At 37.7% G+C, this 18,825-nt stretch overlaps 1 protein-coding gene across 6 annotated transcripts in view; it reads left to right on the top strand.

Annotated features, from left to right (window-relative positions):
- Cdk12 (cyclin dependent kinase 12) overlaps positions 1-18,825 on the top strand; it is a 78,622-nt gene that overhangs the window by 40,598 nt on the left and 19,199 nt on the right. For 2 of the 6 annotated variants that reach the window (XM_076935843.1, XM_034505756.2), the window contains exons 11-14: positions 843-974; positions 2,561-2,772; positions 4,317-4,769; positions 8,885-9,302. In XM_076935843.1, coding sequence (XP_076791958.1) covers positions 843-974; positions 2,561-2,772; positions 4,317-4,769; positions 8,885-9,302 — 1,215 coding nt within the window. Of the gene's footprint in view, positions 1-842; positions 975-2,560; positions 2,773-4,316; positions 4,770-8,884; positions 12,787-18,825 lie in introns of those variants that run through there. The other 4 variants (XM_034505754.2, XM_034505753.2, XM_034505755.2 and 1 more) reach the window with 3 other exon arrangements.

Here is an 18,825-nt window from a genome sequence, read left to right as displayed (position 1 = left end):
TTTTAATTACATTTTTTGTTGTTATTTTGTTTTTCTGAGACAGTCTCACTATGTACCCCTAGTTGCCCTGGAACTTGGTACATAGACTAGGCTGGCCTCAGACTCAGTCTATTTGCTTCAGTGCTACTATTAAAGGTGTGCTCCACTAAGCCCCGCCCCATTCATGGATTCATTTATGTATTTGTGGATGAATATGGGCCTGGAAGACAAGTCAATTTTCTGGAATTCAGTCTTCTATCATGTGGGTCCTAACGATATGATACTGCTCATAATGTCTGGTAACAGGTGATTTACCTGATGAGCCTCAGTTAGCCCCTTTTATTTGATTTTAAATGTATGAGTGTTTTTTGCTTGCATGCATGTATGTGTATTATGTCTCTCTCTGGTGCCTTCAGAGGCCAGAGAGGGTTGGATTTTCTGGAACTGGAATTTGGAAGAGTATTAGCTGGCATGTGGGTACTGGAAATTTAATTTGGAGTTTTGGCAAGAGTGCCAGTACTCTTAACCTCTAAGCCACCTCTCCAGCCCTACTATTGAAGAGTTTATTTTATCCATCCCTATTTCTGATTTTCTCTCTGAAGGCCTTGGACAAATAAAAACCTTTAAACTTCCTAAGGAAAGAGTACAAAATTGTAGGTTTCATTAGTTTTCACCTCTATTGTAACATTTCTTAAATCATGCCTTAGATCTGTTGCTCGCATTAGCCAATTTCCAATTTTCTTTGCTTCATTTTATATGGAGATGGAAATTCAAATAACTTTTGATAACTTGAATAACAAGTTTCCTGGTTTGAGAACTATGGGGTCGTTCTAAGTTTTTGATTCCCCTGTTCCTTTCCATAGCATTCCTTCAGCGGCACTTGATCTATTGGACCACATGCTGACACTGGATCCTAGCAAGCGCTGCACAGCTGAACAGACCCTACAGAGTGACTTTCTTAAAGATGTGGAACTCAGCAAAATGGCACCTCCAGAGTAAGTACTTTGGCTATAAAATGATTCCAAACTTGCTGCTAGACTCAGAGAATAAGAAACTAAAAAATATATATGTTTATCAAAATAACTGCAAATGGAGTGTTAGTGTGGATAAGGTTACATATATTAAATAAGGAATCAGTTTAACCCTATTTGAGTCATTATTTTCTTTTGTTTCTGCATCTCTAGTGTATATTGTGCTAACCAGTGGCTTTGAAAAGATTCTCTGTGGCTTTTGCATTTAACTACTCCTTCTCTTGTAATCATTATATTGTCACTATATACTTCTCACACTGAAAGAACAATTCTAATTTTAAATAGTTTGCATCAGTGTCAAGTCAGTAAGGGTATGACACCTGTCCTTGAACTTTGGATTCTCTTCCTTCAGATGCATTTTCTTACCAGAGAAGGACTGGGATGGTGTGGTGGTAAACACTTATAATCCCAGCATTTGGGATTTGTCGCAGCTGAATCCAGAGTTCCCGGTTAGCTTGGAATAGTATGTTTTTGTTTCATGGATAATTACATATACATATTATTGCTCTAAAGGTCTATCCACATTCATTTATTGTATTAAACTTTTGATATATAAACTTTTTACTGAAATTTAGGAACTGTTACATAGTTTTTTGAGAAACAGTGTAGTCCTCGATGACCTGGAATTCACTAAGTAGACCAGGCTGGCTTATAACTAACAGGGATCCCACCTTCTTCTGCTCCCTAGTTGCTAGGATACAGAACATGCCCAGTTTAACTCTGAATGAAAAAGTTAATGATATTTAATCATGGACATTCAATGGATAATTTAGTACACTGGTGATTTAGTCATGATAGGTTTATGCAGTTCCAAGATTTAAAACACCATTTGTATGTGTTTGCACACATGCTCATTCTGTTGCCAATGTACATGTGAAAGTCAGGGCATGTTGTGGGAGTTGGTTCTGTTTTTCTTTTCTTTTTTTAAAGATTTATTTATTATATATGTATACGAGTACACTGTAGCTGTCTTCAGACACACCAGAAGAGGGCATCAGATCCCATTACAGATGGTTGTGAGTCACCATGTGGTTGCTGGGAATTAAACTCAGGACCTGTGGAAGAGCAACCAGTGCTCTTAACCACTGAGCCATCTCTCCATCCTGGGTTCTGTTTTTCTAACATAAAGGTTCCAAAATTAAACTCAGGTTGTCATTCTTGGTGGCAAGTCCTTTTACTTACTGAGCCATCTCCCCATCCCCTTTTGTAGGCTTTTATAACAAGTGATAAACTGTTCATCTCTGTGTTCCTATTTATCCTCAGCTGGAACTTCAATAGTAAAATTGTCTTTATTCTTTTTATACCAACAGAATCAGTATTTGACTAGATAGGAGTTGGTTCTAGTATCAGTAAGATTTTTATCTATTACTGCATAAATTTTTGGGGCTTTTATTTTCCACAAACTACCACTTGCCATGATTCTTTTTACACTGCATTCTAATATTTATTATTTTTTAATTCTACTCCCTGTGTTTCTTGCTTTTTTATTTTAATTTATTATTCTTCCATTTATTCACTACTTAATTTTCCTTTGTTTTATGTTTCTTCAGCCTACCTCACTGGCAGGATTGCCATGAATTATGGAGTAAGAAACGTCGACGGCAGCGACAGAGTGGTATTGTGATAGAAGAGCCACCTCCATCCAAAGCTTCTCGAAAAGAAACTACCTCAGGGACAACAGCTGAGCCTGTGAAGAACAGTAGCCCAGCACCACCTCAACCTGCTCCTGTCAAGGCAGAGCCTGGTCCAGGGGATGCAGTAGGTCAGTACTAGGATGAAACCTGTTTCTATTAAGTATACTTAAGTAGATTTTGAGGGTAAAATGCATATATGTTCATATCACTGTGTTTTTGTCCACTGCAACATTAGAAAACCGATTGATGTCGTCCTCATTTCTAAGGAGAACTAAATCTTACTTTCTACATATAGTCCAGAAAGTTTGCAGAAGCGTATTTTAATTCCTTGAAATACAGAATACTATATCTTACTTGGATTATGTGTGGAAGAAACCATTCAATTAAATTTGTAAATTTTAAGGTTCGTTTACTCATGCATTTTTTAAATTACACACACACACACACACACACACACACACACACACACACACACGGTGCATAATTGTACATGCTGACAAAAACAAGTATATATGTGCACCTTTTGTGCTTGATGCCTCCAGATGCCAAAAGTGAAATGTCACATCTCCTGGGACTAGAGTTACAGACAGTTTTGAGCTGAGATGTGGGTGCTGGGAATCAAACTCGAGTTCTCTGGATAAGCAACCCATTAAACACCGAGCCACCTCTCCAGCCCTGACTCACAGCTTTTCAGCAATAATTTAATGTTGTTATGTTAGGTTTGATAAGACTTTAGAATTCAGTCAAATTAAATCACAATTGCTAAACATAGTTGGTTCTGTAGACTATTTCTTGACCTATGTGCTAAAATTGTGTCAAAATAACCATTATAACAAAGTGTTTATCACTTTTTTTTTTTTAAACTGCAGATCTATTTCATTTTCCCTTTTCTATCTACCCAATCAATGGCTATGAACTTAGAATCTTTCTGCCTCAGCCTCCAAAGTAGCTGAGATTGCAATGTTATTTTCTACATTTGGAACACATTAAAATCATCCAGAAAACTTGAAAAATAAATTTCCTCAGATCAACATGGTAGCTGATAACTGCAGCACAGCACTGGGGTTATGGAGTTGGGAGGATCAGAAATTCAGTTACCTTTCAGTACATACCAACTTTGACACTAGCCTGGAATACACAAGATAAATAACCCTTAAATAAATGCCAAATTTCTTGGCACATTAGGCCCCTAATTCTTAAATCCATCCTAACAGTTTTTACATATAATAGTGGTTGAAATCATTGACCTGGAAGTGTACAAATAAAATAAAGTCACTATAATATATAATATATAATGCTTTCGTTAGTCCTTTTGTTTTATTTGTTGTTTTAATTTTTATTTCATTGGAGGTGGCACATAATGTGTGTAGAGGTCAGAGGATAACTTGAAGGAGTTGGTACTCTCCAACACATGGGTCTTGGGCTTTATCTAGTAGTCATGCTCGGTGGCAAGTGCCTTTTACCTTGTGCAGCATCTCACTGGTCTAAGTCTTTGCATTTTAAAACAAGAATAAAGAATAAACTGTGATGTAATGATCTGAGATATTAAATTATGAGGGATTCAAAATGAAACTCTGCCTTTGGATATTATAAATTGCTTTTGTCAGTTGAAGAAGACAAAGGGCCTTGCCCTTCCTTGTCATCTTATATTGGCTCCACTCTCGTTTCACAGGCCTTGGTGACATCACACAGCAGTTGAATCAAAGTGAATTGGCAGTGTTGTTAAACCTGCTTCAGAGCCAAACTGACCTGAGCATCCCTCAGATGGCACAGCTGCTTAATATTCACTCCAATCCAGAGATGCAACAGCAGCTTGAAGCCTTGAATCAGTCTATTAGTGCACTGACTGAAGCCAGTTCCCAGCAGCAGGACTCAGAATCCATAGCCCCAGAAGAATCATTGAAGGAGGTACCTTCTGTGCCTGTGGTCCCGCCTCCTGCTGAACAGACAACTCCTGAAGCTTCAAACACACCAGCTGACATGCAGAATATGTTGGCAGTTCTCTTGAGTCAGCTGATGAAAACCCAAGAGCCAGCAGGTAACCTGGAGGAAAACACCAATGACAAGAGTAGTGGGCCACAGGGGCCCCGAAGAACTCCTACAATGCCACAGGAGGAGGCAGCAGGTAAACAGACCGGTCATGAATCTCATTGAGCTCAGGTGCTGTTGATCCTCTTAAAAATCTCTTAACGTTTTGTTTTTTACATCATTGGTCTCAGTTTCAGTTTTCTGTAATCTAGTCTACAGAAGGACATAGCACCAAATGATGTATTTCTTGACCAGCCTATCCATTTAAGTCTCAAAGCACCTTTCATTTACTGATAATTTTTCCAATTAATAAGGTACTGGTAAGTAAAGCCCCTGTATTCTAATCAAGGAAACCAAAGCTGTAGATAGTGAGGTATCTTGAACCCCAGTATGTATGTGATAGCAAGCTAGTCCTGGAGAATCTGACTTTAAAATAAACAACAAATTATTCTTTATATCTAGTGGAGTGGATCCTGGATACCAGAATCTTATGTGGAAGATACAGTCAAGAAAGCCCTAATAAAATACCATTTCAGTTCCTGAAAATAATCAGGGAATTGCTTTGAGCAGACAAACACCTTATTTTTTTTTTCCCAAACAGTAATAGTACCTAAAGGTGGTTATTTTAAGTCTGTGTTTATGAAAGGGACAATGGAATCAGGAAGAAAAACATTATGAAAAGAAAAAACAAAGTCTAAAGGGAAAGAAGTGTTATGCCTTATGTCACATGACCAACCACACCATGCAGTATTAGAGGGGAAGCATTGTAAGTTCTCTAATCAATTCTGAGTCAGAATTCGTTTACAAAATCTTACTATCTGAAAATGTTTTCAACTCCCTGGAAATACTCATTGGCCTTGAAGATCCTATGAATTGGGGAATAAGAAGAGACACAGACTGAAGAGGTATACTAACTCTGAACTTTAGGATTCTGCATTTACATTTCATTTGGGTCGGTACAGAAAATATATTCTTTATTTTCACTAGTAAAGGTCAAATACATACCCTGTTTTTTCATATGTGAAAATTACTCCAACTGAAAGACAATAAAATTAACCTTTTGTTTTGTGACTAGGTAACTGCATCCTAAGAAATTTAAGTAAATCTGTCTGTGATCTGCTGATTATTAGCAGACAAAGCTAGAAATTGTACACCAATATGTCTTGATTTACATTGCTAATCTCTGTGATGATTCGAGTGGTTTTAATAGGCAAGGTAATAGAAAAAGGCCATATACAGGGGCTGGAGAGATGGCTCAGAAGTTATGAACATTGGCTGCTCTTGCTGAGGACCTGGTTCAATTCCTAGCACCTTTATAGTGGCTCACAGCTCCCTGTAACTCCTGTTCCAGAGGTTATGATGCCCTCTTCTGACCTCCACAGGGACCAGGTACACACATAGCAAACATGCAAGCAAAACACATATACAATAAAAATAAAGATGTACATGTAAATAAAGAAAAGGCTATGTAGAATTAAAGCAGGTTTTTCATCTCCTGTCTCAGATTCTTCTCCTACCCAGTCATCCCTCGAAAAATAAATAACAATTTTCAACTCAAAGTCAAAGTACCTGAAAGATCTTTGTCAAATTAAATAGCACCCTGATTGAAAAATGTTCACCAAATAATTCAACAATCTGTCAACCACATAATGAAGTTGAACTGAAAATAAGTCATAGAAATTGGATATGCTTTTTAGAGGAGAATGTAAAAATGCCACAGCTAAAGATGACTAGAAATGTTGGGTGTGGTATACATTTTTGATCCCAGGGCTCAGGAGGCCAACCTGGTCTAGTCCTACACAACACAGGAAGTTCCATCCAGCAAGGTCCTATCTCAAAAAAACGGAAAAAAAGAAAAAACAAAAACACACACAAAACACCAAAATTCACAATGGATTATTATAGTCATTCCTGGATTATCTAGTGTGTCTGCAGTTTTTTACCACAAATTGACTTCAAAACTTTAAGATCCTGCCTCCTGCCACCACATCCTGGTGCCTCTTACTTGGCCGTTGCACTGTTCATTAACACTTCCACCAGAGGGCAGACTGTATAAACCAGAAAGGTGATCTTAGTTTGGCAATTTAGTTTTTCTGTACTGTTAAGAAAGAGTAATGGTTAAAATCTAATAAATAAAAAGAAAAATTTAAGCTACTTTTATATTTATTTACCTCCTTCATTAGTACAAAACTATTATAGAGTGGTAACATCAACACTTTAAATCTGAGGACAATATAGTTTATAGTTTTAATTCCTTTAAATAAGCTTTATTAACTTCAGTAGTTCTTAATGAAAAGTGGCATAACTGGAAGAATGTAAGCTTAAACTGACACTTGGTTTTTGTTTGTTTTCTTCCAGTATTGAAAACTTGGTGATTTTTTTTTTTTTTTTCTAATATTGGTACTTGGATATCCTTATAAAGAGAGATAAGTAGTATTAACAGTAAACGACTTTTAAATATAGTACATGGTTGTAGTTCGATTACCTTATCATTTCAGGTTATTTTTTCTCCCAAGTTGTAAATTTTCAGTAGTTGATTTATTTTTGCCTTAAATTCATTTTTTCCTGCTACTCACCTTACCAGCCAGTCAACAAATAACTTAGAGTTACGTGTTATAAAATAGACTACTCTGTTTCAAAACTGAAAGTTGATAACCTGCCTCCCCCTGCCTCCCCTTGCCTCGCTGGCTTGTGCCCCTAATTGCATAAACTCAAACTATTTACCTTTATTTGTTATTTCATATGCCATCTGATCTCATTTTTCACTGCATAATGTTAAAATGTTTTTTTTTCCCCCTTGGGGTTTTTTTGTTCATTTTTTTTGAGATAGGGTTTCTCTATATAGCTTTAGCTGTCCTGGAACTCACTCTGTAGAGAGCAGGCTGGCCTCAGACTCACAGATATAGCTGCCTGACTCTGCTTCCTGAGTGCTGAGACTATATATAGGCTTGTGCCACCACCACCCAGCTTGTATATTGATTTGAGAGTGCTTTCATCTGCATACTTGGGGAGTTCAAATTTAATTACTATTGTCTTTACAAAGTATACGCGAGATAATTCTGCTATAGGAATACCAAATTGTAACCAAAAACTGTTTCTGGCTTGTGTAAGTAATGGCATTACATCACAAAAACTAACAAAATACAAGAAAATGTTTTAAAATGTTCCCATAAGGAAAAAAAATTGGTCATTTGTAAGGTAAGACCAAAACATCAAACTTGAAGATACAATGTTTTTGTTTCACTAGTCTTATATGGCTTCAAACTCATATCATTTTCTCTCTCTTATATCTTACCCTGGTAAGAATTCATTTTCAGGCAAATTTAGACAGCAATGAAAAAGCAAAAGTCTGGGGACATGGTTCAAGGAAGAGATCTTAGTAATAATTGAGTTTAGTATTAGTTCAGTAAGGATGAATACATTTTTATCAACAGTCCCGTTTCTGTGGAATGCTACTAGAATAATTTTTCTTTTTCATAGCATAAAAAAAAATGCAGAAGGTAAGAAAACAAAATTGAAAATTACAATAGGTTTACTTTGGTATTTGCAATTATTATAGTTGTTCACAAAGCTGTGGTTGGTTAATATACTTTTTTTAAGGATATGGTTATAGATAGAAATGACTAATTTGTAGAAGCAAAATGTACTTTTATACATGTTGAGAAGTTTTTTGTTTTTGTTTTTTTTTTTCCTTGATTGCATTTCTCCTGTTGTATTTCAGGTTAATTTTCTATCATCAAACGCTATGTAAATGTGTTAGCTAGGTTTGTACGTTGTACAGAAAGATTATGTCCTAGAAATGTGACCACAGAGTGTGTATATATATTATTCTTTCTCATCTTCTTTCTTTCTGCTTTGTTTTCAATAATGTTTTGATCTAACAGCAGAAGGGATGGAGAGGTTGCCAACAATCTGCATATTAGAACAGTTCTTTAAAGAAGAAAATCTCAAAACAAAAATATTTAGGACAGTCATTTGAAACATAACATCTTTTTATGCCAGCCGTCATATCCAGAATGCAACTGTTTTACTTCTAATCACTTGATTATTTTATTTATAAATTTCGGTTTCCTGGTCCCAAGTTTTTTTTTTTTTCTTTTAATATATCTGGTTACTTGTATTAGTATTTATTTATGTTGGACAGTATGTGTTTGTGTTTATAATCACATGTGATTTTTAAGATGGTATTTAAAAGAAGTAACCCTTCCACAGCATGTCCTCCTCACATTCTTCCACCAGAGAAGAGGCCCCCTGAGCCCCCTGGACCTCCACCGCCGCCACCTCCACCCCCTCTGGTTGAAGGCGATCTTTCCAGCGCCCCCCAGGAGTTGAATCCCGCCGTGACAGCCGCCTTGCTGCAACTTTTATCCCAGCCTGAAGCAGAGCCTCCTGGCCACCTGCCACATGAGCACCAGGCCTTGAGACCAATGGAGTACTCCACCCGATCCCAGCCAAACAGGACTTACGGAAACACTGATGGGCCTGAAACAGGGTTCAGTGCCACTGACACTGATGAACGCAGTTCTGGTCCAGCCTTGACAGAATCTTTGGTTCAGACCCTGGTGAAGAACAGGACCTTCTCAGGCTCTGTGAGCCATCTTGGGGAGTCCAACAGTTACCAGGGCACAGGGTCAGTGCAGTTCCCAGGGGACCAGGATCTCCGTTTTACCAGGGTTCCCTTAGCATTACACTCAGTGGTTGGGCAACCATTCCTGAAGTCTGAGGGAAATAGCAACTCTGTGGTACATGCAGAGACCAAATTGCAAAACTATGGGGAGCTGGGACCAGGAACCACTGGGGCCAACAGCTCAGGAACAACCCTTCAGTGGGGGGGCCCAGCTCAGTCTTATGGAAAACCCTACCGGGGGGCTGCAAGAGTCCCACCACGAGGGGGAAGAGGGAGAGGAGTTCCTTATTAACACAGAGACATCAAATGCCCTGAAAGATTCCTTCCCTATTCATCTTCCCATCTAGTTCTCTGAACCTTTAATGAAATCCCTTGCCAGAGCAAGGTAATCATCTGCATTTGGCTACTACAATGCTGTCTGTTGTTTTCCTTGCTCACTTGCTGCTAGCAGGCGAGTCAACGATGTTGGCACCAGTTCTTCCAAAATGGGCAATAGCCAGAATATTTACTTCTGCTCTGTGTAGGAGCTGCAGTAGAAAGTATAGAGACAAAGACACATACAATTGAAAACTAGCTGTTGCATTAGCTCATTGCCTGCACTGAGCAGGAGAGAACTATTTTGTTTTGAGATGGCTCTGGAGAGGCTTTGATCTTTAAAAGTTTATTATTTTATTTTCTTGTGTGTGTATGTGTGTGTGTGTATATATATAGTTTCTTTTGAATTTTTATTTAGCTTCCCACCCCAAACTCCCCCATCACCCTTCAAAGAGAATAGTATTCACAAGGTCTGAGCTCCTCTTAGGCCTTTGCTAGAAGGGTAACAGTGGACTGGCTGGCTTAAATGTTTCCTTCCTCTCTACCATCTCATAATTTTTCCTTCAGTGAGCACTCCCTTTACCCCTGTTGAGCATCTTGTACATGCCTTTTTCCAAATAAATTATCCTTAAGTTCGCTCAGTTTTGACAAAAGTTAAGTCTCTCTTCCTGCATATACAGCAGGCTATAGACAGGCATTCATGGGCAAGCAGGTAGACTTCACCCAGTCTTTGATTGTTTGTTTGTTTACTCTTTCCCCCTCTCCCTCTCCCCCTCTTTTCTTTTTCCTCCTCCCTTGTGTGTTCACCCCTATTAGTTTCTCTTTTTGTATCTTTTTGAGGCATTTGTTTGGGAAAAAAAATACATAGTAGAGATGCCCAAGAACCTGAAATAATACTTTTCCCTTTTCTTTCTTCCTTTTTTTCCTTTTTTCTTTATTTTCTTTTTTTTTAATAAAGGAAAGGAAATTCAAACTCCTACATTGTTCTCTGTAACTCTTCAATTCTAAATTTTGTTTTTGTTTTTTTAAGCCACGTTCTGATGGGGAAGTTGATTTGTAAATGGACAGCATAGGACATTGCTGCTGAGCTGTGGTTAGAAATGATACCACCATACCTAGAGGGGTAATAAGATCAGTAAGCATGTTGTTTACATGAATATTTTTGTGTTAAAAAAAGAAAAACCTTTAAAACAGAGCCTTGTGATATTATCAGAGGAAAATCCTGAAAATACATGGACACATAACCTAGTTTAGGGTATATATCTGAAGATTTATCAATTTATGATACCTTTAAAGAAGAAATTTTAAACAAGGTCTATGAGAAAGAACAGTATTGATAAGTATATGTCTCAGCATGTACATCCAACCATTTCTTACAGGGGTCATTTTTGATTGTGGTAAAGGGTGTAAGGTATGACTTCCTGACAAGAACTTTGCCTTTGGAGAACAGGAAATGGACGAGAGGAAGGATTTCAGAATGGGATAACGTGAGAGGCTTCTCATGGCTTTCATTTCTGGGTATCAGCATCTGGAGTATTTTAAAAACAGATTTATGTCATATAATTGATCTGCACAGATTTAGGGTTTGTGAAATGTTAGGTTAAGCTCCCTTTTACAAAGGCAAACAACATACTTCACCATCTCGAAGAATAGTTTTCAGAAACTCAAGTAAAATTTCATGTTTCAGTACCAAGTTCTTATGTTAAAACTATATTTAGAAAGGTATATTTTAAAAATTTAGAGGTGAAAGAACCCTCTTCAGCTACATAAAAAGTTATTTTTCCCTTTTTAACCAATATAGATACCAGTATGTATATTTTTATTTTCTGGTTTTGGTCTGGCTTTGTCATAAGCCAAACACTAATAGTAAGTGAACCTTCTAGCCATTTGGCTTTGATAGCCTTTTTATGCCAGGATGTCTGGTTAAATATCCTAGGCACACTGACATGCTATCCATAGACTGCATTAAGGTTTACCTGTACCTTCAGTCTCCTGACTAGTCCTCAGACGTGGGCCTTATTTTAGAATATTTTAATGTAAGGTATTGGGCCCCAGTCTCCTATTTTTGATTAAAGAAACTGAGCTAGGATACTTCAAGTATCTGTTCAGTGAAAAGAATTGTTTTCCCATCAAATAGGAATAAATTTCTCTCTATATTTTCATTGTATTTTGGTTATCAACAGTCACCAATAATGTTTTCCCTTCCCGTCTGTCACACTATATTTTTAATTATGCCAAATAGTCTAAATAATTTATGTAAACTTCTATTCCCCTATCCCCACAAGGGAAGGGGAATAAGTGTATGTGAATGTGTGTATTTGTATGTATGATCCCATTATGCACCACCCCATTTTGGGAGTCTAGCCTTTACAAAATATTTTTATAATGATTTTCACTACTTCCGAAAGCAGAGAAAAAACTCATTTATATATCCTGAAATCTTTGTGGAGGACGAAAAGGTATTTGGTCATTTTTTGAGCTATATTGGAAGTAAACATTTGGCTTAATTTTCAACCTAAAAAGTAGAAATCGGATTAATTCCATTCAAAAGTGGTTTGAGTTTTAACTATTGTAATACATTATTTTGAACAGATTTGAAATCTGATTCTGTTCATGAATAAGAAGCAAAACTGGCTTGACCATGATCTTTTTTTTTTTTTTTTTTTTTTTTTTTTTTTTTTTTTAATGTGGTTTTAAAAGCAGATTTGCTTAACCCAGTTTCTTTAGTTTTTTCATCTGTCTATAGGGATGAGGATTCTCAAATAACATCACATAATATGTATTCAAAACCAGGGCGGTCAGCACAAATTAGTATGTAGGATTTTTTTTTTTTTTGTTAGCTTATACTATAAGCATCACCCAACGTGTGTGTGTGTGTGTGTGTGTGTGTGTGTGTGTGTGTGTGTGTGTAATATGCATATATAAGTACAGTGCTAAAGTGGTTACCAGCAGGTTTTGAGAGAGAATGGTGCATTGGGAAAGTGTCAGTTGCCACCTCATTCTTCCTGATTTATAGGTTTCTGACACTGTATTCCTTTCTCTCTCTTGTTTTTGACCCCCATTGGGTGTACCTTGTCTATGTACAGATATTTTGTAATATATTAAATTTTTTCTTTCAGTTTATAAAGATGGAAAGTGGAGATTGGAAAATTAAATATTTCCTGTTAATATACCACTTTTGCTGCATTGCATTTACTTCTAATTTCTGTACCCCTTGAGCATATCTAATCATGTATGAAGGACATTTTTTCCTTTATCTTATGGGTTCTCTATTTCAGAAATGCTATAGACTCATAAACTATCAAAAGAAATTTTCTCAGGATTTGAAGAGGTACTTGAAAACACTAGAGTGGGAAGTAGAGAATTAAAAATTGAGTTAGAGAAATCCATGAGAATACATGATTTTTTAAAAAGTAGTGAATGGATGGTAGTGTGAAGCCATCAAGAGTTGAGCTTCATGTACCCTGACTGACTCCTCCTGGCAGGAGAGGTAAGTGGGTTTGAGCTCAACAGTCATCAAAAGAAGTTGGTACGAAGCTATTTAGACCCAAAGGCTACTCTAAAACCAGGTTTCCAGCATTCCACCCAGTCTGGTTTCCACAATGTTACAGAGGAGGGTCAGCATGGGGATTAATGTATCCAGCTCCCTTTGGGATTTCCTAACACAATACTAAGCCAAGAAGTGAAGCAGAGTTGTTTAAAGTGTGTGGTATTCCTAAAATCTTTTCCAACTCTACCAGAGGGGAAAATTGTTTTTAGTTTCTTTTATGGCTTAAAACACTAAGGAGTCCTTGGCAATGTGTACTGCAGTCTAGCAAGCAAGAAGGCAAATAAAACCTGTCAGGAGAAAGGAAAAATGCCTGAAGTTTGTATATGGGCTGGGCAGGTTATAAGCCTAAGGATTACCCAGGACATGGAAAGTGAAGGCTTAAAAAGCTACTGCTGCAGGTTGCTGACCTGAACTAAATTCTCCATTTTTGGTGTCCCCTGCCTGTGAGCAAAATCATGATCTTTTTTACCCTAAAGTGTAATGGAGAGCTCAAGATTTTTCCAGTTCCATGAATCTTGGACCTGGTTTCTCCAAAGACAATGAATTTGTTTTTAGGTCATTATGCATTGCATGTTTGTGACTAGGTAGGAATTTCAAGCCACCAGAGAGTAAGTACTGTTGCCACTTTATAACAATGGCTGTCTTAAGCCTGAGTCTAAAGACTGAGGACTTATCTAGCCTAATTTTTTTTTCTCTTCATACACAAAGCCAGTTCCTTATAGAAAGCCTTTTCAGTAACCAGATTTGTTTAATACTCTTTTCCCAGATACACACCTTAATTTTAAAAGGCTAGTTCCTATAGTGAGTTAACAATGTTCTTGGTAAACTGGGGTTTCTGTTATAAAAGTCTGCCCCCACACCCCAACTGAATTTTTTAAAGTTATTGAATGACTTCTCTTTTCACAGTTTATTAATTCTGAAGGGCTAGGTAGAATAAGAATGAGGAGCTCCTTAAGTGAAGAACTATTCTACTATTTCAAGGGAGGGGCAGGCCTGCTGAGTCTTTTGTTGGCCTGACAGGTAAAATGAGCATTCCTGGACACTAGTTGGTTTTTATTGTCTATGTTTGTATAGCCATAGGACTGCTCAGCATAGGTAGAAGATTCCTGCAGCCCAGACTGGAAGACGCCTTTGGGAATCATTGGTGCTATCTATCCTACCTCTCCTCACTGAGCTGCCACTCCCCAATCCTTTCCTTTTCTTGCTTCCTTTCCTCACCTTTTTTCTGTCCCACTCAGGATCCTACTAGGCTGGTTTAAATCTGCCATAACTACTGATGACTTGACTTTGCAGGGTATTTAGTATTCCTGTGTTTCATAGTTTCATGGTTTTTACAGGCAGTTCAGAGAACACATATCTGGACATTTAACTTTTGGAGTGGGAGGTAAAGAGCATACTTTGTTATTGCCAAGATGTAACGGGAATTTCTGTGTTATGTTTCAGTGTTACTACTTCCACTCTTTGAACCTTCACATCTTCATCTCCCTCATCCCAGGGGTGTTGCTACTGCTGGTGACATTTCTAAGTTCATTTGCAGACAATGTATATAGGGAATAAAGGTTGAAAAGATCGCTATAATATAGAGTAGAAAGCAGATACAGGCTGTTTTGATGCTCTGGTGGCTATCATGTGGGTGTCAAAGTGTTTTGACCACTAAGTTGCTTTCATATCTCTTACTTCAAAAATTAGTCATTCAATACTGAGGAAGACTGATGTGGAGTTAGTCTTTCATAATCTTTAGATGAATAATTGTTGGTGAAGCTTTCCTATTCTTCACTCCACAGTTTCAGCATACTTCCTTATAGGTATAATGTTCACTTAGATAGATGTGTCCTTAGGACTTGGAAATAAATGGAGTTTTAAAAGATTTATTATTTTTCTATGTGCATATGCACCATATTGTATGCAGGTACCTGCCCAGGAACACCAAAAGTGGGTATCTGATCCCCTGGAGCTGAGATTATAAGCCGTTATGGGCCACATGATATGGGTAGTGGGAACTGAACTCAAGTCTTCTGGAAGAGTGACATGCTTTTTACCTCTGAGCCATCTCTCCACATCTCCATAAAATGAATTATTTTGGTGTCTCAGCTTAAAGCAGCTGTAAATTCTATCTAGTTGATTATTTTAAAGGTATACAAAGTATCCGAACTAAACTATCCCTGAGAGAGGCTGTTTGAAGCAGTGTTTTTAAAGGATAGAATATAGCAGTCAGTGCTTAAATGAAGAACAAAGTCTGAATCTTGGAGGATCTTTTCTCTACTTAAAGGGCTATCTCAGAACTTCAAGGTGCATAATTAGAGTGTGCTGTGAGGCAGCAGTCTACACTGCTGAAGTTATTCAGTTATGTATCAACAGGCTGAATTCAAAGACTTAACAGGTGTTTAGGAACTTGGTGCCCTTAAATTTAATTCAGGAACTTTTAGCTTTTGCTTCAGACCAGTGTTTGCAACTTCTATTAGGATTCAAAGGCCTTGTTTGAAAAAAACAAGGAAAACAGAAAAATAAAAACTATAAGGAGGGAGCAGAAATAGGGCAGGAAGGGAAAACTGCTACAGCTGCCTGGCAATGGTTTGTGAGAAGAGAAAATTGTGATTGGGTTAGTAAAATTTAGGGGGTGTTTGCTTTAGAGTTTCACAATTTTTAGGGTGGTCCCATGAGGGTAGTTATGTTAATAAAGAGTTTCCCTTGGTCATACTAGTACCTTTAGGGTCGGAGGATGGGCCTAGAACCCCAGACTATTAAAAGGCTATTAAGCTATTGACTATCTTAAAGACATTCCTTCAGGGAGCCTAAAGAAAGTCAGAAAAATTAAATGCATTACTTGTGTTATTTGAGACAGGGTCTCACCATGTAACTGGCTGCCCTGAAACTCACTATATAGACTAGTCTGGTTTCAAATTCACAGAGATACATCTGCCTCTGGAGTGCAGGGATTAAAGACACATGTCACCATGCCTGTCCTCTAAAGAAAAGTATTAAGCAGATAACTAATATGTGACATTTACATAGCAATGATGTCTACATAGTTCAAGTAATAAGGAAGTAACGTACTAAAAGTAAAAAAAAAAATTGTATTTTTTTGTTGTTGGTTAGTTGTTTGATTTTGGTTCTTTGGTTCTTTTTAATTTTGTGACAGTGTTTCTCTATGTAGTCCCAGCTGTAGATCAGGTTGGTCTGGAACTCACAGAGCTTGCTTGCCTTTGCTTCCCAGGTGCTGGGATTGAAGGCATATGCTACCACACCTAATACAAGTTTTAAATTGCAAATGATTTTATGTATTTTAGATCAACCCTTCAAATTGTTCATTTTCCCCTTGGTTTAGATGAGCAGTGTGTAGAAGAACAGAATATATGAATTAAGAGCCTCAGAATGAATGAGCTACAAGCTTGATTATTTCAGTGCCAACTTTGACAAATGAAAACACAGACCCAGAAAGGCAGAGAAACTTATCCTGTTAGGAGAAAGAAGTAAGAAAAAGAGAATTCATGTTAAGATTACTAGTACTACACATTAGGCATTGTGCTGGGTGCTTTGCATTTAGTATATCTGTGCAGGGACTCACTGTGTAGTCTGTCTGGCCTGGAACCCTTAATGTTGACCAGGTTGACCTTGAACTCTTCATCCCAAGTGCTGGGATTAAAGGTGTGCACTATCACACACAACTGCTTTTGGTATCTTAATTCTTGGGCACTTTGAAGCCAAAAGTTAGAAGGAATTAAAGGCAAATCTCTTTGAAGATTGTAAGCTATATATAAGAGATAAGGAGAATGGTATATTACTTTTTCCTTTCTAGCCACAAGGAGGAAGTGAAGAATAAGCATTTTAGGATGTGGTTAGGCTAAGGGAATAATCACTGGAGAATTAAAGGAGCACATAACTATTCTAAAATGATGGTCAGAGGCATCGGAATTAATTTTCATTCTAGAAATCCAGATTATTGTCTGGGAATACAGGATTAACTTTAGCTGTAGTAGGAAATAGGACCTAAACATGGTAGTTAAACTTGTTTTTAATCCCAGATTTGGAAAGCAGAGGCAGAAGAGTCAGGAGTTTAAGGCCATCCTCAGACTCATAGTGAGTTCAAGGCCAGTCTGGGGTATCAGTGATCCTTTTTGGTTCTGTTTTTTTGTTTTTGTTTTGGGGGTGTGGGTTTTTTTTTTTTTTTTTTTTAGTTTTTGTTGTTGTTGTTTTTGTTTTGAGACAGGATCTCACTATGTAGCTCTAGTTGTCCCAGGACTAACATGGAAATATGCCTGCTAGATGCTGGGATTAATGAGGGGCAACACCACACCCTGAGGTGTTTTTGTTGTTGTTGTTGTTGTTTTTTTTAATGTAATGAGTTTTCATTTTTAAGGTGTCCTTAAAGAAACTGTTTAAATACTATGAACCAAGGAGGTAATTTGTTTTTATTAATTTTTTATTTTATGTGCATTGGTGTCTACAGGTATGTCTGTATGAGTGAGGGTGTTGGATCACCTGAAACTGGAGTTACAGTTTGAGCTGCCATGTGGGTGCTGGGAATTGGGCCTAGGTCTAGGAGATATTTTTTTTAAATGTATGTATGAGTATTTTGCCTACATGTATGTATGTACCACTTGTGTAGTGGGGTGCTCACTGCCTGCTGTGTGGCCGACAGAGGGCATCAGATCCCCTGGAACTGGAGGTACAGTTTTGTGCTATCTTGTGGCTACTGGGAATCAAATCCCGGTCTTCTGGAAGAGCAGCCAGTGCTCTTAACTACTGAGCCATCTCTCCATCCCTTATTTTTGTTTTTAAATCTTTGAAATCAAAACTGATTTTGTAATTTTTAAAAAATTACTACTTGGTTTTTTGAGACAGGGTTTCTGTGTAGCCCTGGCTGTCCTGGAACTGTGTAGACCAGGCTAGCCTGAAACTTTGAGATTTACCTGTCTCTGCCTCCCAAATGCTGAGATTAAGTGTGTGCCACCACCACCTTGCCTGAATTTGTAATTTTGGAAAGACTTGGTGTTCTTTGGAACAGGTGACATATCCTATTTTCAGAATAGGATATTATATCCAGAGAATTATGCTGAGAACACCTTCATTGAGGAGCTGCAGTATCCTTAGTTAAGTCATGTCCTACACTCAGGACAAGCGAGAACACTGAGGAGAGGTCAGGTTAGGAAGCTTCTAGGCCTAGTGAGAGAGATGAGTCTTACACTTGGCTGAGATATGGGAAGTGGATATTTTTTGTTTAGTCTTCTGTGCTTTTTTTGTTTGAGACAGTCTTACTGTGTCACCCAGATTGTAATAAGGTCATCTGTAATCCAGGATGGCCTTAATTTTGCTTTGAGAGTTTGGAGTTTATGGGCATGTGCTGACTTAAGAATCTGTATTTTCTAAGTCTGTACATGGATATGCAGGTTATGAAATAGTGTAACCCCAACAAGAAGTCAAAGCAAAGAAATAACCAGAAAAGGCTGAGTTAATCAGAATGACTCTGAAAGTAAAGATAGAAGAACACAATACACAGCCTCACATGATTTTCAGGAATCCAAGTATCTCCTCTCTCTCTCTCTCTCTCTCTCTCTCTCTCTCTCTCTCTCTCTCTCTCTCTCCTCTCTCTCTCTCTGACTTTTGGGAGAGAGAAGATGGGTGCTGTGCCCCATTAAAAAAAAAAATGCTCATTAGCATCGT

The sequence above is a fragment of the Arvicanthis niloticus genome, chromosome 6 (assembly GCF_011762505.2).
Source record: "Arvicanthis niloticus isolate mArvNil1 chromosome 6, mArvNil1.pat.X, whole genome shotgun sequence".
Lineage (NCBI taxonomy): Eukaryota > Metazoa > Chordata > Mammalia > Rodentia > Muridae > Arvicanthis > Arvicanthis niloticus.
The sequence above is the reverse complement of the archived record's forward strand: the minus strand, read 5'-3'. Positions and strand labels throughout refer to the sequence as shown.